We start from the raw sequence: 21,424 nt of genomic DNA on the forward strand, positions 1-21,424 counted from the left end.
CCTCATTCGGATGTGTTTCTGGTAGTGTTATAAGTTAAAGCTTCGTCCCAGGGTTTCATAAACCGACTTCCAGACCACTCACGTATAATCGAATCAAGCCTTTATTGAAGCACACCGGTGGTGGCTGACCAGAACATAAAGCTGTTCCCCTGATCAGCCCCAATTGCAAGGGCACTCCTTATAAGCCTGAAAACCGCAAAAGGGATGTTCAGGGGGTCTAGGCAATGCAAGCAAGCCAGGTTACAGAAGTGGGAGAGTGCAGTCAAGCGGAGGGAAGACTAACCAGTCACAGTTAGCCCAGTCACCCCAGTTACAGAAACAGAGCCCCGTTACCCTAGTTACAGAAACAATACCCCATTAGGTAGTTTTATGTTCTTAAAGATTTCTATAGCAAAAGGAAAAGAACATCTTACCCCAGTCATCGCTCTTCTACTTGGCATGGTTGTTTTACAGGATGAAGTCATAAAACAAAATGGAGTCACATTTGCTCCTACTATCACAGTAGGTAGCAGAAATTAGTGTGCACCTAGGTGAGGCTGTGCTGAGACCCCTGGCTCATATATATATATATATATATATATATATATATATATATATATATATATATAGGGTAGGATGGGGCTTGAACCCAGGGGTGCTTAAGCACTGAGCAACATCCCCAGTTCCTTTTTATTTTTTATTTTGAGTCAAGGTCTCCCTAAGTTGCTTAGGGCCCTGCTAAATTGCTGAGGCTGGCTTTGAACTTTTGATCCTGAGATTATAGCCGCTGAGATTACAGGCATGAGCCACTGCATCTGACTTTTCTTCCCCATTTTAGAAAGTCCTTATGAACTCATCTTTGAATGCCCATTAAGTAGGAAGAGCAGTCCGGAAGCTTCATCTGGCTTTAACAAAATCACAGATTTGTATAAGAAAAAACAGGAAAGCCAAAGTACAGAAGCCAGGCACCTAAAAAAGGATGACACACAGGTCTTTTTTATTTTTTATTTTTTTGGCACTCGGGGTTGAACATGGGTGCTTTACCAATGAGCTACACCCCCAACCCTTTTTACTCTTTAATTTGAAATAGGGCCTCACTACATTGCTTAGGGCCTCGCTAAGTTGCCTAGGCTGGCCTCAAACTTTCCATCCTCCTGCCTCCGTGGGGCCGCAGGCGTGTGCCACTGCCCTTGGCAATGACACACAGTTTTGCTTTACTGCATTCAGATCTGATGTTAGAAGACCTCAGTCAGGTGGGGCACACTTTTTCATTTTGGATAACTTTATATTTAGATTTCTAATTATAACATGAACACATGTTCCTTAGAGCACATGCATTCAAAAGCCAGAAAGAGGAAAACCTGAAAATTTCCCCATCAATCCACTTTTAATAGGTTGTGGATGTCTTTCCAGTTTCTGAATACACACTGGAAGACTAATTGAAGCCCAACAGCCTTTCCTGGTTTGGGATTTCCACTTTACATCCTGACAAAGGAGCGTTGCCATGTTGGCAACTGTTCTCGAGGAATTTCAAGTTCTGTTAGTAATTTATTGCCTCGAGAGATGAGCAAAGAAAAGACATCACCAAGATGATGTCTATGAATAGCCAGGGCAATGGTGAAGCACGAGGAAATCACTTACTGTTCACCTACGCCTGACAGTAGGATCCTTTGTCCTCCCTGGGTTTCTAAACTGTGTCTTCCTAAGCAAGATCAAGTGGTTGTTGAATAGATCAGGAGATGCTCCTGCTACTAGAGACTCAGGTGCAAATAACCTGTAGGATACTGGCTCCCATTGAGAGGAAACAGACCTTGGGGAGGTTCCTTCATGATACATGTCAGGAGTGCTTTGGGAGCCCCCTCTGCAGGCTGGGATCAGGCCTTGTGCTTGTGGCTTAATGGACCACCTGTGACGTCCATGGTACCTCTTCTCCACATTTCCACTTGGGGAAAACAACTAAAGTTAAAAAAAAAAAGAGCCATGCTCCCAAGGAGCTTATGATCACCGCATGCTTTACCAGCCACATCTATCCTGAAGCAAGATGTGGGGCAGGGCAACTGCCAAGAGCTTCTGTCCTTCCTTTGACAGGATTTGGAAAAAATGCACCGAAGACACCTGTCTTCCATCTGTTAGGAATTTGTAATGCATTAATTATGCAGTTACTGACCTTTGCTAGGAAAGGTATTTTTGTGATTAAAATACAAATAGACAACATGGGCCACTCTGCAGGATCCCCACCGCCCTCTCACCCCACCTGCCCCTTCCTCCAGGTATGAGGCCACGGTGCAGTAGTGCTGGGTATGCAGTAGCCCTGTTGAGAGTGTAGGGGAGCCTCCTGTCTGCCTTTTACTTTGTCACTTAATGTTTGTTGAGCATTTCAAGTGATCCAGCCCCTATGCTAGACCTGGACAGAGAGATGAATAAGCCTCTGCCAAGGTACCATTGAATGTGACAGTGGGTAGTAACTATAGAGATAAATACAATATAAGGGATTCCATTCTCAGTGTCTGAGTTTGGGAATATATATATATATATATATATATATATATATATATATATATATATATATATATATATAAACCAGGAATAGGATTAGGGTGAGGTGAATGAGACAGAGAAGTATAAGTATGGGCTAGGATCCTCTTTTATTTAAAATATTAATGTCTGCTCACCAGGAATTTTTTTTCTGGTACCAAGGATTAAGTGGAGGGGAATTTAACCACTGAGCCACATCCCCAGCCCCCTTTATATATATATATTTTAAATTTATTTTATTTTTTAAATTTAGAGACAGGGTCTCACTAGGTTGCTTAGGGACTCAATAAATTGCTGAGGCTGGCTTTGAACTTGCAATCCTTCTGCTCAGCCTCCTTGGAGTGTTGGGATTACAGGCATATGCCACGATGCGTGGCAAGAATTTTTTTTAAATCGATGATTTTTTTTTTTTAATTCTGAGATTTAAAAAAATCTAAGTTGCTGAGGCTGACCTTGAACTTGTGATTCTCCTGCCCTACAGGGACCTCCTGAGTCTGAGTTTACAGGTGTGCAGTGCCATATGTGGTCCTCAATGATTTTTTTTTTGACTCTTTGGAATACTGCATATAAATATTGTTTATTGTGGTTACTGAGTTTGTTGGAACTGCAGTTAGTTTTGCTCCGGAGGGAAAGGCCTTGTGTGCCTTACCCTAGTTCTAGCACAGAAACAAAACTGAACTTTACTGTCTGGGCAATGAAGGCAGTCAGCTGACTCAGGGTGTCTGGGTCCTGGCGCTCTGATCTTTAGAATCCAAGGGATAGGTAGACTGATCTTGCTCTAATTTGCAGTGATTCCAGCCCAACAGCTTTTCTTCATTCAAGTTCCGTGTCTGTTCTGTAAAATGCCAAGCAGGACAGCCATCTTTTTCAACCTTGACAAGAATGTCCACTTTTGACAAATATTCATGGAGGACCTACTACGTGCAAGCTCTGTGACAGGCTCTAGTAAAACTAATGTGAACATCTTTCTGTCATGCAACTTGGGTTTGGGTGAGGACAGACAAAGAAGTAAACAGGATCATTTCAATGTATGCTACAAGCCAGGCATGGTGGTGCACACCTGTCATCCCAGTGCCTCGGGATGCTGAGGCAGGAGGATGGCAAGTTGAAGCCAGCATAAGTGAGACCCTTTCTCAAAATAAAAATAAAATGGGCTGGGGATGAGCTCAGTGTTAGAGCACCCCTGGGTTTAATTCCAGGTATGAAGAAAAATAAAAAAGCTATGTGGGCTAAGAATGTATGAGAGAGATGGTACAGTATGAGGTCAGGAAAGTTCTCAGAGGAGAGGATATCTGAGCTGAAACATTGATGATAAGTGGACATCATGGCCATACCTCTGGAAATTACAATATTTTCTTTTCTGACAGCTAATCTTTAATGAATCCTGAGTTTGTGCCTATCTTAACAACTATACATGTCTGAACTCATCTCTCAAGAACACTGTGAGATTAAGACTAGTGTGTGTGTGTGTGTGTGTGTGTGTGTGTGTAAATGAAGTTGACAGGCAGGCAGAAGAGGCACAGGAAGTTAACTAATTTGTAGATCACTAGCTAGTAAATGGCGGGGAAATTCAAGGAACATAGATAGGCCCGGTGGCTTCAAAGATCGACAATTGCATGAAATGATTGAGAATGACATAATGAGCATCTACTGCATCCCAGGCTCTGCACCATGAGAGGCGTAATTCATTCTCCCAGCCCCCTCCTCCTCCTCCAACATCCAATCCTAACTAGATTCCAGGCAAACTTTAAAAATAGTTCATCTCACAGAGTGACAAGACTCCACGTAGTGGCGGTTCCAAGGCTGTGTGAATTTGTCCCAGTAGGCAGCACTGTGCACCGCACAGGTTGACTTCAACTCTCTGTGAATGACACCATCGCGTAAAAAACCCTCATCTTCCATCTCCACCCGCCACCCCGGCTACATCAGCAAGGGGCCGTGAAGGGGTCCCCGCCCCGAACTTCGGGGACAGGGTGAGGGAAGGATCTTTTGGAGCGGGATCAGGTGACCCACCAGAGCTCAGCCCTGGGTAGCTGGACCTCGGGGCCCCGGAGGCTGGGAAAGGGAGAGCGCGGGCGCAGCGCGGGCGGGGCGGGGCCGCAGACGGGGCGGGTCTCTGGAGGGCGGGGTCTCATGAGGGGGCGGGGCCGAGGGCGGGGCGGGGCCGAGGGCGGGGCGGGGCGGGGAGGCGGTGGCCGGGAGGAGGGAGGCGTGCGCTCGAGCGCGAGCCGGGGCCGTACGGAGACAGCAGCCGGTGGCCGCCGAGGGGGCCCGCCCAGGCGACCCGCCCTCCCCGCCGCGGCACAGACGGACAGATCGACGGACGGCGCTGCGTGCCGGAGGCGCCAGGCCATGTTCAGCCGCAGCTCGCGGAAAAGACTGTCCAGCCGCTCGGTGAGTGTCCCCCACCCGCCCACCGGGTACCTGCAGTCGCCACCGGCGCCAGTGCCCAGCCCCCTCCGCCCCTCGGTCGCGCACCTGTGGCCCCAGGTAACCAGTTGGGGCGCCCATGAGCTCACCGGGGAGCGCGCGAGGGGCTAAGTCCCGACCCCCGCCAGCCGGGCCACAGTGCCACCAGGAACCATGGCCCCAAGTGTCCCAGTTTGGGGCGCCCAGGGAAAGCAGATCGGAAGCCACAGCACCATGCAGCGTCCAGCGTGTGGAGCTCCAGCCTGGAGCTTGCACTTTGGGGCTGTCTTTGGGGGTGTCCTTTGCTACCCCTTTCCCAGGAGCAGCAGCCTGGACCACGGGCAGGCGCCTGAGAGTCCCTTTTCGGGCACTCTCTGGGGGAACCGAAGGATCTTGCTTTTGTTTCTTAGAAACCTGTGACCAATGTGTCTGGGGGGAGACAAAGCCCCAGCCAAAGCCATTTCTTGGTGCTTTGATACTGGAGACAGCCCACCTGGGTCTGCAGCCTTGTCTTAGGCAGGAGACCACCCTTGGGGCACTGGCAGCCCCCCAACCCAGGCCCCCACATAGCAGAGGAACCCTGACTCAGATCCCAGGAGGTGGGGTGGAAGAGGCAGGCCATCCTATCTGGGGCACAGTGGGGTTTTGGAGGAAGCCCTCATCTTCACACGTGGCCTGTGTTATCTTTTTGTTTTGAAGTTGACCGGACTGGGGCGGATAGAGAGAGGCCAGCCATGTAACGCCTGCGGTGACCAGTGTCCTGGGTTCGCCTTGCATAAATGGAGGTAGGATTCTTTAAAACCCGCACAACACTGCAGGGAGAAAAGTAAATAAAATTCTCCCCTTTTCAATCTGACTTGTAAGTCACATGGAAAGAATGCAAAGTCTGTGCCTTTAAAAGCCGGGCTACATCTGCTACAAATATTCAAGGTGGAAGTGGTGGCCAGACATGGGAGGACGCAGGAGAGCCCCGTTCAGGCTGCATTTCCCTGATGGGAGAGCTTGAGAAGCTTGGCACCACGCTGTGCCTAGGTAACTAGGCCCCAAACAACTCAACCCCGGCATGGTAGCGTCACCAAGTGCCACAGCACAGCAGTGTGGAGCACTGCCTGGACTGGCTGGTGTTTTCAATTCAGTCCCTGTAACTCTGGGTCCCGACCACAAATCCACCACTGCCCGCCTGTGCTGTGTCAACCGTCTTCGGTGGCCAGATGTTTCTTATTAATGTGCCTTGCATGTTGACTTCCAGGCAGAGTCAGCCTGGAGCGGAATGGTTTTGTTTGGGAGTCTGAGTGTCCTTCCAGTGCATCTGGCTGCTGGGGCACTGCTTGGGAAAAAAGTTGGGGTGCAGGCGAACGGGCTGTCCGTTTGGCGATGGAAAGAGAAGAGGTCAATTCTCCTCGGTGTCTTCATTCAAAGGAAGGAGACAGTGAGCGCAGACTGCTGCCTGGTAGCATTCTGTCTGGATGTGTACGCCTTTCCTACTGTCCTACGCTGCTGGCAAGGGCGCTGCTGTTTCTGGGTGCCAGGGAGGAAAGTCTACTTTGGTTTTCTTCCTGGGTCTCGTGGGTCATGTGTGCCCAGCACCCAGTTCTATGGAAACCCGCCAGTTTCTTCAGAAATTAAATGCTTTTGTTCCAGCTTGGATGGGTCTGGCAGCCCTTCTGCCTTTGTCTCAGGGCACTGAGCGCAACCCTGATGCTCTGGAGCATTTAATAACTCCTGTGTCACAGTCCAGCCAGGCGACCTTATAAATATGTAATTGGCAGACGTTGGTGTCCATCAATAGTGCCAATGCTATACCCTAGTAGGTGGGCTCCTGTGTGGGCTGTGCTGGGCTCCTGTGTGATCACAGGTCATACATGGGACTGGGTGTAGAAGGCTTATTTTACAAACCCAATGTAAGAGAGAAGACTGATGGTTTCCCTTTTTTTTTTTCTTTTTGGGTACCAGGGATTGACCTCAGGGCACTTGGCCACTGAGCCACATCCCCAGCTCTATTTTGTGTTTTATTTAGAGACAGCATCTCACTGAGTTGCTTAGGGCCTCACTGTGGCTGAGGCTGGCTTTGAACTGGGGATCCTCCTGCCTCAGCTCCCCGAGCCGCTGGGGTTACAGGGTTGTGCCACTGTGCCTGGTTCTGTTGCCTCCTTTTTGATCCATTTGCTTTCTAACTAGGATGAGGCAGGGCAGGGTAGGTGGGTTCCAACTTTTCCCTTTCCTCCCCTCCCTTGCCTGTGGCTCAGCTCCCACCAGAGGCCTGTGGGTAGTGCTGCAGTGTGGGCGTGTAGCTTGGTGCCTGTCCTCCCCTCCTGCTTGACCTCTGACCCCTGGTCAGTCACTAACACTCCCGGGTTCTCAGTTTCCCTAGCTGTTCAGTGGGAAGAACAAGGGCACTTCCCTTACACGCTTATTGCAGGGATGAGGGGAGATGTGGTTAACATTGCCTACTCCCAGGTATGCAGGAAATATTCACTCATTTTGTTAACTATTTTGAGCTTCCTCCCAACTGTTGCTCAGGAGGACTTATAGGGTCTTTGAGGATGCTAGGTGTCTGGGGTCCCTTGAGACCTCATGACCACAGCTTCTTGGAGGATTTTAAGCCTCAGATTGAACCCAGGGGCGCTTAACCACTGAGCCCCATCCCCAGCCCTTTTTGTGTGTTATTTAGACACCGGGTCTTGCTAAGTTGCTTAGGGCCTCTAAGTTGCTGAGGCTGGCTTTGAACTTGCGATGAGAATTTTAAGACATTTAACCCAACTCATTTTGCGATGGAAAGACAGTGCTTGATTTTCAGCCGACTCTGGAGCTTTTCGTTTGGAGAGAGACCCTCTCATCGGGGTGGGAAGGATTTTCTTGTTGAAGCCATTTCCCTGCTAGCAGCAGAAGGGCCTCGTTTTGACCCATAAAGAGGGTTTTTCATAGCATTTCCACCCATTGCTGGAAAGGAAGCCACTCCTCCTTTTCCCCCACGGGTGTACTGCTGGGTGACCTTTTGTGTTATACCACAATTTTCTTCTTGGCAGTTTGAAATCCATGTTACTCTCCTCTGCCTTGGGAGACCATGAACCCCCTGGAGGGAGGGTTGGGCCCCCATAGGCCTGATAGAGACCTAACAGGAAGGCTGCCTTGGCTCTGACCCTAGGAGAGTAGAACTCCTCTTACCCCAAGTCTCAAGGAACCAACCGAGTGTGGAGGGGCATGCTTCTAATCCCAGGGAATCTGGAGGCTGAGGCAGGAAGATCGTGAGTTCAAAGCCCGCCTCAGCGACTTAGCGAGGCCCTAAGCAACTCAGTGAGACCCTGTCTCTAAATAAAATATGCAAAGAGCTGAGGATGTGACTCAGTGGGTAAGCACCCCCGGGTTCAATCTCTGGTACCAAATACATAAATAAATAAATATAGAGGAACCCTGGGACTGCCATGCATCGTCCTGGACCACTGTGGCATCCTCTGAACAGATCTCTTTGCTTCCACTCTGGTCCTCTCCAGTCATTGTCCACATAACCAGGCAGCTCTTAAAAAACAGCATGCAGAACTGTGTTACTGCCTCACAGCAGGAAGACCCTCGAGTTCTCCGAGTTCTCCGGAGGAAGCCTGCTGTAAACAGACCTTGTTTCCCTTTGGCCTGGTGGAGAGACCTAGGGCTTTGAAGTACAGACAGAGCAGGCCCAGCCTCTGTTCTGGCTTTGATTAGCTGTGTGACCTTGGACACATGGCTTCGGCTCCCCGAATTTCATTTTGCTTGCTTGTCACACTGGGATCTGTGCACTGGACAAATATTTGAGTGCTTGCTTGGTACCAGGTGTTCCACTGATGCTGGGGATTCAGCAAAGAACAAAACAGATGGGATCCAGGACCCCATTCCACAAGCAGTGACACTTTAGATAAGGCCATCAGGAAAGGACCCTCTCAGGAGGTGTTTTTTTGAGCAGAGACCTAAATGAAGCCAAGGCCGTGCTGATGCATGCAGGTGCAGGGGCAGGTAGCATCCTTGATTTGTCTTGGGGGAGCCTCTTAAAAATGCGTCATCTCAGTCGAGTGCAGTGGCAAACCCCTGTAATCCCAGCGGCTGGGGCGGCTGAGGCAGGAGGATTGCAAATTCAAAGCCAGCCTCAACAATGGTGAGGTGCTAAGCAACTCAGTGAGACCCTGGCTCTAAATAAACTATAAAAAAGGGCTGGGGATGTGGCTCAGTGGTAGAGTGCTTTCCTAACACGTGTGAGGCACTGGGTTCAATCTTCAGTGCCATATAAAAATAAAATAAAATAAAATAAAGGTATTATTTATCTATAATTAAAAAAATTTTTTTTTTTTTTTAAATGCATGGGCTTTGGCCTTGACCCAGACCCACTAAACCAGAATCTGAGCTGGAACAAGAGCCCTGGCTGATTCAGGTGCCCCTGAAGATGGAGAGGCACCAGGTCAAAGCACCATGGATGGCAGACAGCTTTCCCCACCTTGGGTCTTCCTTGGGGGGAGTAAAGATGCCCATGTTCTTATTCAAATCTGTTCCATTTTATGGGGATTTTTCCTGGGTGACCCTAATCTCTGTGTTTTCATTGTGATGCATACCTTTAGGTGGCAAATTTGGGAATTTTTAGAAATTCTAAAAACAAAACTGATCAAGGGTTTGTGTGTCTTGGAGATCAGATGCCTGGCCTTTCCCCTCCACTGATGTAAGGTAAGGCAGCTGGAGAGCAAACCTGGCCTCTGCTCTCTACAGGTGGCCCAGCCTGGAAGAACCATCACCTCCCTGTCGCCTAGGGGAAGCCCCAGGTTGCCAGGCTGCAGAAGAATGTCCATTAACAGGAAGAGGATGGCAGCGCCATGGACTGTGGCTGGAACCAAGTCATTAAAAACTAGGCACTTGGTGTATCTGCTACAAGAGGCCTCTCCAAGGGGGGCCAGTGGGCTTGCTTATTTGCAACCAGTTTGAGAAGGGAGAGAAAAAGAGCCATTTTTACAGTGTAGAATTGTTCCATGAGTGTCCAAAACTGAAGAAGAATTACAGTAATAATAGTACTTAAGTGACATTGGCAATCAAAGCCGGCGCCCTGGGGCATGCCTATAATCCCAGCGGCTCAGGAGGCTGAGGCAGGAGGATCGTGAGTTCAAAGCCAGCCTCAGCAACTCAGGGAGGCCCTAAGCAACTCAATGAGACCCTGTCTCTAGATAAAATATAAAAAGAGCTGGGGATGTGGCTCAGTGGTTAAGCACCCCTGGGGTTCAATCCTCGGTACCAAAAAAAAAAAAAAAAAAACATTGGCAATCAATGAGGATTTATCCCATGAAGGTGTCATGTCCCCCTGTTTAACACACATTTTCTTTTAATCCTTACCAAGCCCTGTGAGATCAAAGTGATTATTTTCCTGTTAATGAAACTGAGGCTCTTGATTGTTAAATAACGTAGCCAGGGTCACCAGGCTGGGGCAGTGATTCAGTTCCAGAACCGAGGCTCATTTCCTGTGGCTGGACGCTTCTTGTGACTTAGGCGGTGGTCACAAACCAGAGGCTCCCACGTCACATCCACTCTGCAGATGGGTGTTGTTTGGTCTGTAGAACATATTAAGTAAGAGAGTAGTGTTTTTTTTTTTGTACCAGGGATTGAACTCAGGGGCACTGGACCACTGAGCCCCATCCCCAGCCCTTTTTAATAGTTTATTTGGAGACAGAGTCTCACTGAGTTGCTTAGGCCTCAGTCCGTTGCTGAGGCTGGCTTTGAACTTGGCTAAGAGAACTTTTTCTAATATTCAGATTTTTAACTTTCTTTGTGGGGTTCAGCTCAGTGAGAGAGCACTTTTCCAGCATGCACAAGGCCCCAGGATCCATCCCAGTACCATTAAAACACAGCCACCACCAGAGATGTCACATCTGGCGAGCGGTCCTGCACCTCCAATAACTGGCAGGACATGAGTGGTTTCCCTTTAGATGGGTGTTTTGTTGACTCACCCCGGTCTCCCAGTGTGCCAATTACTTCAAGGACTTGTTTGAATATTTCGGTCCCCTCCCAGGTACTGGAAGTCACTGGAGTTTGCAGATCCTGAAGGAGCATTCTTGTTTTTGCAAAAAATTATATGAAATTCAAATTTCAGCGCTCACAAATAAAGCGTAGCTGAGCAGGTGGTCCGAATGCTGACCCTCCGCAGTGGGATCTTTCGTGGACCGCAAAGCGGGGTAGCTGCGGCCGAGGGTCCCGTGCGCACCCCCACGACTCTTCAGTGCCTGGCTCCTTCCAGGCAGTGGGTGGCCCCTGCTCTGTCCCGCTGGAAGAATATGCACGGCACTCTTTTAGGTTTAAGAATAAAAGTAGCTGAGAACAAAGTGGCGTGGAGTCGGGGTGGAGGCAACGTCCCCACCACGTGGAGAGAGGGGTGGTAAGATCAAAGGCCACCGAGAACCCTGGACAGACCAAAGCCCTTCCTAAAGGGCATGTGGCCATGAGGCTTGTGACACCACATCAATGAATCTCCAGTGGCTTCTAAGCCCCTTGTAATCCCCTCAATGTCGCCACTTGCTGATGACTGTAGATTGGCTGGAGCATCAGAAGGCGGGCAGTCAGCGGGTCCCCTGCAGCCCCGGCTGGGCGCAGCTGACCTGGGAAGCCAAGCGGGGCTGGCCCCAGCCGGGGGCGGGGCTGGCCCCTGAGGTCGGCGTGATTGTGCGGCGCGGTTTGTCTTTGGACAAGGCCCTTCCAGGCGCATGCTTTGGCCGCGTCGCCGTTGCTCCAGAAGCAGCGCTGGGGCTGGGGCTGGGGCTGGGGCTGGGGCTGGGCCAGCCAAGCCTGCGCCTGCAAAGCAGTGCCCCTCCCCGGTTGCCCTGGCGATTCTGGGGATGGATGACGGGGGCCCGCAATTTGGGGGGTGACGCAGTCCTGGTTTCCTGCAGAGGATTGCAAATTGGATTAGAAGTGGGTTCCCGCTGATGATTTTGCTCTGGAAGGAAAAACACTCTCAGCCCATGATGGGTAGGCCAAACAAGGAAAGTGTGTGTATGAGAGACAGACAGACAGACAGACAGACAGACACAGTTGGTTTTTGGAACCTTCCAGCCAGGGAAGATGCTTAGCAGCTAAGGCTGCTGGTTGGCCCACCTATTTGAACATGTCTGAGAGAAGGTGAGGTCCCTTGTTGTGTTTTGTTTTTTATTGGTTCTAGGGATTGGACCCCAGGGAAGCTCTACCACTGAGCCATTTCCCAGCCCTTTTTATTTTGAATCAGAGTCTCAATAAGTTGCTAAGGCTGGCCTCAAACTTGCTCCTCCTGCCTCAGCCTCCCGAGTTGCTGGGAGTACAGGCGTGTGCACCACCGTATTTGGCAGAAGCTGAAGTATCTTGATAGGGGTTTTCTCTTGGAAAACAAAATCAACTCAGTCTGAGATATCTGTATTATTATCTCTGATTTTGCAATAGCTATTACTGTTGTTACAGATAGTAAAATCACATGCACATATAAAGCATACCTTTCATAAAAGAGAAAACCTTTCTTAATTGCACCTTTGAGGTCTGGAGTTAGCAAACTGTAGCTGGTGGGACAAAATCAGAATGGCTTTTACCTTTTTATTTGGTTTTGTGTTTTTATTTTATTTAGTACTGGGGATAGAACCCAGAGGTGTTCTACCCTTTTGCTCCACCCCCAGCCTCTCTTTCTATTTCTTCCCCCCCCTTTTTTTTTTCTTCTTGGTAGCTGAAATTGTGCCCCACCACTGAGCCACGTCCCCAGCCCTTTTTGTTTATTTTTTAGTTTTGAGACAGGGTCTTGCTAAGTTGCCCAGGCTGGCTCGAACTTGATGATCCTTCTGCCTCAGCCTCCAGTTTCTCTGGGATTCCAGGAATGCACCACCACATCTAGCTTATATTTTTCCATATTTGCGGGGGGGGGGGGGGAGTAAAAAAAAAAAAAAGAACATTTTGTAGCACATGAAATTTCATTTTTAAAGTCCATGAATAAAGTTTTATTGGAACACAGCCACACCCATTCATTTAGTGGCGTCTTGGGCTGCGTTTTCAATGACCAAGTTGCTTAGTTAAAACTAACTTGCAGCTGGAAAAACTAAGTATTTACTACTTGACAGGGTTTTGAATCAGTTTGCTGACCCTGAAGCTAGAACGATATAGTGTGTACAGATTGGTATTTATTTCCTCTGATTCATTGAAATTAGTATTTATTAACATGACAGAAAATGAGCATTCCATGGATTGTCTTACCTCATTTTCTCTTTTCATGAAACCTAGGAATACTTTCTGGACATCTTTCCCTATCAGTCTATAAAAGTCTAATACCTTTATTAGCTTTTAGAATCCATTACATGGATTTTTTATAGAGCTAAAAATTTCTCTGTCGACAGCCACATTGATGGGATCTGCTGTTTGTGTACTGTAACAACCACTTTTCTTGTGCTAAAACATGCCTGTGTTTATTTCCCCAATTATGTTTCTGTGGCATAATTGGAATCTCCAGGTCAGAGGATATGAACATTTACTATTTTAAGAGCTCTTTGCCAAATTGTCCTCCAAAGAAATGGTGCCAAATTCCACCCTCAGTCCTTCAAAAGTATGAGTATATTTGTGTGCTCTCTGGGCAGCACTGTTAAAACATCTCAGCTCTTGTAGCAAGCTGGTAATTAATCCTTGTTTAATCACCCCTAGTGACAACTTGTGCCTGATGAAAAGTGAGGAGTCATGGCCGCATGGAGATCAGCCATCTTTTTTTTGGGGGGGGGGTACTAGGATTTGAACCTAGGGGTGCTCTATCACTGAGCGACATCTCCAACCCGTTTTATTTATTTTTATTTTTTATTTTTTGGGTATCGGGATTGAACTCTGGGACACTTGACCACTGAGCCACATCCCCAGCCCTATTTTGTATTTTTATTTAGAGACAGGGCCTCGCTAAGTTGCTGAGGCTGGCTTTGAATTTGCAGTCCTCCTGTCCCAGTCTCACAAGCTGTTGGGATTACAGGCATGCAAAATTGTGCCTGGCCTGTTTATATTTTTAATTGAGATGGGGTCTCACTAAATTGTCGAGGCTGGCCTCCAACTTGCCATCCTCTTGCCCCAGCCTCTCGAATGGCTAGGATTACAGGTGTGCACCCTGTGCCCAGCTGTCAATCTCATTTTTACCCCCCAGAAATACATTTCTTTATCTTAAATCCTGAAAGTAATACCCACATTTTGTTGAGAGGTGATCATTCATCCTAATGCCTCCATAGTTTGAGGGTAGTGGGAGGAAGGAAGACCTAATGAAAATGCTGGGTATTTTTGGTTTGTTTGTTTTTTTTTTGTTGTTGTTGTTGTTTTTTTTGGTTCAAGAAGGCTCAAAGGTTATCCTTCACCCCTGCCATTAATGAGGGCCCTGAGGGCTCTCCCTGTGGAGTGAGGGAGCATTCCCTGGCGAGAATGGATTCCTAGAGTTCTGATCTTTTGAGGTCAGAGGGACTCTACCTGCCTATATATGGAGTATCCTGGGGGATGATCTCTGGGGAGAAATGTGTTTCTAGCTAGTGTTAGAAAAACCGCTTTGAAGCTTTTAAGAGCTTATGTGGGGCATGACGCTGAGTGGCCAAAGGGACGTGGCCAAAGGGACGGATTGTTGGGATACAGCCTTGGTTCTGCTTCTTACTGGCTGACTGTCATGGGCCAATGACTTAACCTCTCTGAGCCTTGTTTTACTCCTCAGTACAATGGGGATGCCGTTACTTGTCTGCTGCGGTGGTTTTGAGGATTAAGAGGGACGATGCCTGCCATGTGTGTCCTTCTGTACACCGCAAGTGGCCTGGCTTGACGGGTGCTCTGGTTTCAGAAGGTTCAGTGGAAACAGGGATGAATGAGGAACAAGAAGATGCTCATTTAGGACCCTAGAAATGGTAGATCCTGTGACAGATAAAAAGCCACTTCTGCACCGTGAGCGGAAGCCCTTCCTTGGATAAATGGCAGTGACAATTCTTGGCTCATGGACTGAGCTCTGAAGAGAGGAGATATTTTACTGCATAACTGTTGCAGATTTTATGCCTTTTTTTTTGCAAAAATATGGGATGCAACTATAACGTGAATTTTTTTTTTTTTTTTTTTTTTTTTTTGGCACCAGGGATTGAGCTCAGGGTCCCTCAACCACTGAGCCACATCCCCAGCATTTTTTTTGTATTTTATTTAGAGACAGGGTCTCACTGAGTTGCTCAGGGCCTTGCTAAACTGCTGAGGCTGGCCTCAAACTCGTGATCCTCCTGCCTCAGCCTCCTGAGCCGCTGGGATTACAGGCGTGCACCACTGTGCCTGGCGCTGCTGTTAACCTTTTAAATGGACTGACAACAGACATGTACTAGGTGAGATGATGCAGTACAAGGTTATAAGCCAAATTTTGGACTGAAAAGAATCAGGGGCAGCAATTATGCAATAAAATATAGTAGAGTTACCCCCTGCCCTCACGTGGGGCATCCGTTTTTGAGGGAATGAGACTTCCTGATGGAGTAGTATACATGGCATGTCACGCCCTCATTTAGGGGCACATAGACTTCAGGTGAAACGGAGTAGGTGGAATTGGCCTCTCACCATCTGTTTGGCTGAGGACAGAGGAGGATCTTAAAGACAGTCTGCTAACAGTAAGAGGAAGATCACTTCCAACTGCAGCCCTGGAGTCAGTATTCAAGAAGGGGACTCTTTTGGGCCCCGAATCCTTACCAACTGGATCTTGAAATCTCAAGTCCAAGATGAGAATCCACGTCATTGACATGGGATTGATTCTACGTATCATGCCTCCCTCTAGCCCACCTAGAACATGTGAGTTCTTGTGAGTGTGCACCCGGCTACACTTCTCCATTGACCCCAACACAAGTCTTCAAGCCCAAGTTTTCTGTCTCCTGAGGCATGAGAAACAAGGGTCTTTCTACAGTATGTGAACGTGAGGTCACATTCTGGCAACTCCTGAGGCTAGATCTGGCCTGCGTGTGGATTTTCTTAGCTTTGCACAAGATTGAAATGTTCAGTTGGTTGTGAACATCTGAGTGTGTGTCCAAGTGCAGATTTGGGCTGCCTCTGGGAAATTGAAAATATCTAGCAACTCTCTTCTTACGGTTTCTTCTTTGCGTTTAGATGAAATACGTGTGTTCAACTTTTCCACAGTCCTCACCCTTCTCTATAGTCCTACCCCGGGGCCTGCCTTGCTTATTGACATTATTTGTTGTTTTGAAAGTAACTAGTGAGTGAATAATGTATATGCCTGGAAGGATGATGTGAGTGGCAGACTGGAACAAAGTCCCTGCTGGGCAGGGACCGCTGTGCAGGGCAGGTCATCTAAGCAGCAGAATCCTCCCTGTCTGGGAGATGGTGTGAGGAAGGAGCTAATGCTACTGCATCCCTGCATCCCTACTCTGCGCCTGACTTCCTGCATGCTCCAACTACTTCCTGTTATATTGAAAACCATCTTCTGTGGTATGTCTTTTATTTTCTACTTTTTAAATATAAGAAAATTAGGAGCCATCGTTCACACAGGTAGCAGGTGGTGGAGTTAGAATTGGAACCCAGATCTTTGGGGCTCAAGATGGCTTGTCCTGGGCTGGGGTTGGGGCTCAGTGGCAGAGCGCTTGCCTGGCACATGTGAGGCACTGGGTTCAATCCCCAGAACCACATAAAAATAAATAAATAAAATAAATGTATTGTGTCCATCTACAGCTAAGAAAAAAAAATGATGTTAAGTCTTTAACCAAAAGAGGGTGTTTAGTTCTGGCAAATTGAGTCTCTGAGTCTAAAGATAAAACTGTGTGTTGGGGGACACCATCTTGTGTTCTCAGGGGCCTGGGGGGTGGGATCTGATGAGTGTCTGCTGTGGACATAAATTCTTGGGTGAGCTGATTTTTCTGGGGGCTGCAATCTTTAAGGTGAGACTCCTGTCAAAGCAGCCGGGGTGACATTGAGGTGTCTGGCAGGTGCCACTTTGGGACAAGGGGACCCAAGCCCAACAAGATTTCCTGTTCTGGGGGGGTCGCTCCTGGTTTTCTAATCAGATCTCCCTCTATTCCAGGGAAGCCCCCTTCAGCCAGTGAATATCCCTGGGGTTCCATTTGGGCGGCATCAGGACATCTTATAAATGCCATTTGCATCATGTTTTCTAGAAGAAATCTCCACAAAAGGGATCGGCCGAGGGAGGGAGTTCCCGGCAGCCCCTCTGCAGCCAGCTAGAATCAACATGCATCAAGATGAACGAGGTGGCCCTCGGCCAGCCAGTGGCCCTGTGCTTTGGAACCTGGGCTTCCCGCCACTTGGGCCATCTGGGTGTCAAGGTGACCAAACAGACGCAAGCACGTTTGCCCGTGGAAGGCATTTAATGAGTGCCCTTATTTGATTTTATGTTTGGTAAACTACTTGGTGATGCAGAATCTGCTGTTTACGGTTCTTAAAAGCAGGCTCGATATTACGTGTGCGTAGAACACCCACCATGGACGTCCCCACTTGCAGGGCGGAGAGATCAGGCCTCCAGGGGATTTATTAAGAGAAGGCAGGGGCTCTCTTTCTTCTCTATGAAATTACTTCAATGAGATGATTTCTCTGAGTCTTTTGTTCTTCCACCAGGCACCCGGGGGTGCTCCTTGTCATTTGCATCCTTGATGACTGGGCCTTTGGCACCTCTCCAGTGACTTATTGAATCATTTGGAAATCGCAGTGACAGGTTCCTTTGATCTTTGTGAAGCCCCACATTTGGAGACAGTAGATTACTGGGGAATGTCGGCTTCCCCTTGGACCTCGACCCTTTGTAGCCACGGGGAAGGGCACATCAGTATGTTCCTTGGGTTCTAGGTGTAGAACAACTAATGGATGTGTCCAACCGTTAGGGATTTAGGGTAATGGAAAAAATTATTTTCTCAATCCTGGTGCTAACAGAATTTTAAGGCACGTTCATTTCTGATTTTATATCAGTTTTGATCAAGTTGTTAGATCATAAATGTATACACAGTGAAAAAAAAAATCAGCAAAGTTAAGTGATTAGGAAATAAAAAACTCCATTCCCCAAAGATGAGTCCTCCTAGTTTTCAGGTGTGATTCCTTATTTCTTGTTACTAGGGATTGAACTCAGGGGCTCTTAACCTCTGAGCCACATCCCCAGACCTTGTTCTTTAATATGTATTTTATTATGAGACAGGGTCTCACTGTGTTGCTTAGCACCTTGCTTTTGCTGAGGCTGGCTTTGAACTTGAAATCCTCCTGCCTCAGCCTCCTGAGCCGCTGGGGTTACAGGCATGGGCCACTGCACCCAGCAAGGTGTGATTTCTTTGTAGTCTTTGCTTTCCATATAGTTTCACATAGATGTCTTAGGTTTTTGGAGCTGCTATAACAAATTACTAGCAATTGAGTGACTTTTTCAAAAAAGAACAGGAATCTATCTACTCTGATTTCTGGAGGTTAAAAGTCCAAACTCAAGGCGTCAGCAAGCTCCCCCTAGAGGGCCCGAGGCCCAATCTGCCCTGTGCCTCCCTTTGAGCTTCTATGGCTGCTGGTAGCTCTTGGTGTCTCAGGCTGGTGGATTTCAGCCTCCGGTCACATGACATTCACCCCAGGCTCCTGTCTTCCTCTGTAAAGTCTTGGCATTGGACTTAGGCCACCCCTAGCCCAGGATGATCTCATCTCAAGAGCCTTCATAACATCTCCAAGACCTTTTTTCCAAACAAGATCGCATTTAGAGGGTCCAGGGAGATGCATCCTTTTTAGCGGGGAGGGAATACATCTTTCCTTCCCGCATGTTTTGGGGGTATGGGACACTATATTCAACCCACAATAGCAATAATGATAATAAAATATACGCAGTTTTGTTCCTTAAGTGTTGTGCCCGATAATGGCTTTCCAGATGTGCTATTTGTAAGACTGCGGTGACACAGGATTGCTGGGCCTGCACTTGGAGGCAGCTTTTTGAGGAATGCACTTAACTTGATGATTCTTCCCTCTCTTTCTTTGTTGTATCCGGATTTATCCCAGGGTTGTCTAACCACTAAACCACATCCCTGGCCTCCTTTATTTTCTATTTTGAGACAGGTTCTTGCTGAGTTGCTTAGGGCCTCACTAAGTTGCTGAGGCTGGCCTCCAATCTGTGATCCTCCGGCCTCAGCCTCCCAAGTCACTAGGATTATAGATGTGTGCCACCTTGCCCGGCTCTCTTACATTCTTAATTGTTTCCTTAGACTTGCCCATGGATATAAGCAAGACAAACATTTGTAATAGTGTGATTGAACAGACCACAAGAAAGCAATTATAAAACCCCATCACCTACAACCTCAAAAAACTCACTCCTGAGTCTTGAGACATGTGCCCATGAACAGCCACGTGAACGTGTCTCTTCTTGTCACCCTGACTTGGGGGTGTGCCCCTGGCCTTCAGGGGGGCTGGGGTCGGGGGTGTTAAGGTGTAGTCTGTGAGGTAGCCCTGTCTAGTGCTTTTGGAGCCTCTGACCTAGGGAGCAGTGGGAGGGGGCTGGAAAGCGTGGAGGCCTTGGGAAGGTGCACTGTGCTTCTCAGGCTTGGAAACCCGCTCACTTTCTCTGGATCTCAGTTTCCTTCTCTGGAAGTCGAGAGAGATTGTAGAGTCTGGAAGGGGCAGACCCACCGTGGTGAACACCAGGCCATAGCGTGGCTGGGCATGGCTGTGGGAGTAGCCAACAGAGAGCGTTTTGTGAAGAAGAAATTGAAGAGAACAGAAGTTCTTCATTCAGTCTCCATGGGCATGGTGACGTGCACCTGTCATCCCAGTGGCTCAGGGGGCTGAGGCAGGAGGATGGCCAGTTCAAAACCAGCCTCCGCAACTCAGCGAGGCCCTAAGCAACTCAGTGAGACCCTGTCTCTAAATAAAATACAAAATAGGGCTGGGGATGTGGCTCAGGGATTGAGTGCCCCTGGGTTCAATCTCCAGTATCAAAAAAAAAAAGGTGTAAAGATTTAAGATTACATAGTGACTTATTAGTGTGAGAATTATATAAAGCTGTCCCTATAGCCATTGTTTATTTCTTCCTTGGAAACACAACTTTCCAATTACTGTCTGACATAAAAACCTAAGAGGGAAGACAAAATTTTTCAGCCCTCATTTCTCGTAAGGATTGCTATTTAAGTAAGTTCTAGTCAGAGGGACAAGGGAAGGTACTGTGCACAACTCCTGGAAGTTTTTATCCCAGGGTTGCTCAACCTAGGAAGGAATGTGCTTTTCAAGGGAAGGAATGTGCCTATCTTTCCCTGCTTCCTCTCCATTGGAATATGGATGTGATAGTTGGAGCTCAGGCAGCTACATTCAACAGTGAGTTGGAAGCCTGGTATGGAGGAAAACAGAAAGAGAGGCAGTGTCCAGGTCTCTGATGGCCAGAGAGATGCTCTGGTAGCCTGAACTGCATAACTCCAGGCTGCGCTATATTTATAAGGGAGAGAAATGACTTTCCGACTTATTTAAGACACTGTTATTTGGGGGGTTTTCAATGGAAGTTTATACCAATTGCATTAAAAAAAATTAACTGACCAACTCTAGATGTTGATTATTTTCGATAAAAGTTCTCTTATACCAGGTACTGCCTTCAGGCCAAGAATTAAATTAGATTATTTCAACAGAATGCTAGAACTTTCTTTTCTAACAACATTATGTTCTCCATGGTGGAGACTCCAGAATCATTCTTTTAGTTTTTTTTTTTTTTTTGGACTGGGAATTGAACCCAAGGGCACTTAACCACTGGGCCACATCCCCAGCCCTTTTTATTTTGAGACAGTGTCTCACTAGGTGGCTTACAGCCTTGCTAAGTTGCTGAGACTGACTTTGAACTTGCTGTCTTCCTGCCTCAGCCTCCCCAGCTGCTGGGATCATAGGCATGTGCGCCACACCCTAACTTCTTTCAGGTTTTGAAGTGCAGGCGAAGGACACGTGTTCCGTTTTGAGCTGGGATGACTTCATCTGAAACCTTGACTTTCCATAGGGTACTGGAGGACATTTGATCAATTGGAGCCCCCCCCCCCCCCAGGAATCCCCACCCCCCTCCAGGAATCCAGCTGCTCTGCAAACTTGCACCTTTATCTATGGAGGAATAACCAGGGACATTTCAGGAATGTCATCCGAGGAAGCGCCTGTGCTGTTGGGGAGTGCATTTCGCACTGCTTGTAGGATTAAAAGGTGCAGGTGAAGGCAGGCGGTCAGTTCTCTTGGTGGCCCCTGCGTGTTTCCTCCAGACTGGGCAGGCGTCGCGTTGGCAGACAGAGGTGCAGAAATAGCTGCAGGGCTGCTGTGATTGCAGGAGGCCCATGCCCTGGCAGCCTCTAAACGCAAATCGCCACCCAGAGGTCTCCTTTGCTGAAAAAACTGTTTTTTTTTTTTTGTTGTTGTTGTTGTTGTTTTGTTTTTAAACCGGGATGGAACCTGGGGGTGCCTAACCCCTGAGCCCCATCCCAGCCCTTTTCATTTTTTATTTAGAAACACGGTCTCACTGAGCTGCTCAGGGTCCCCGTAGTGGCTTTGAACTTGCGATCCTCCTGCCTCAGCCTCCTGAGCCGCT

The 21,424-nt window shown here is 48.0% G+C and overlaps 1 protein-coding gene across 2 annotated transcripts in view; it reads left to right on the plus strand.

Moving 5' to 3' along the window:
- Window positions 1–4,836: 4,836 nt before the first annotated feature.
- Window positions 4,837–21,424, plus strand: part of Prickle2 (prickle planar cell polarity protein 2) — a 329,916-nt gene continuing 313,328 nt past the window's right edge. Inside the window, exons 1-2 of one of the 2 annotated variants that reach the window (XM_027954550.2) lie at window positions 4,837–4,908; window positions 5,623–5,708. In XM_027954550.2, coding sequence (XP_027810351.1) covers window positions 4,867–4,908; window positions 5,623–5,708 — 128 coding nt within the window. In that variant the 5' untranslated portion in view covers window positions 4,837–4,866. Of the gene's footprint in view, window positions 4,909–5,622; window positions 5,709–21,424 lie in introns of those variants that run through there. The other variant, XM_071609203.1, reaches the window with a different exon arrangement.

The sequence above is a fragment of the Marmota flaviventris genome, chromosome 1 (genome assembly GCF_047511675.1).
Source record: "Marmota flaviventris isolate mMarFla1 chromosome 1, mMarFla1.hap1, whole genome shotgun sequence".
Taxonomy (NCBI): Eukaryota; Metazoa; Chordata; class Mammalia; order Rodentia; family Sciuridae; genus Marmota; species Marmota flaviventris.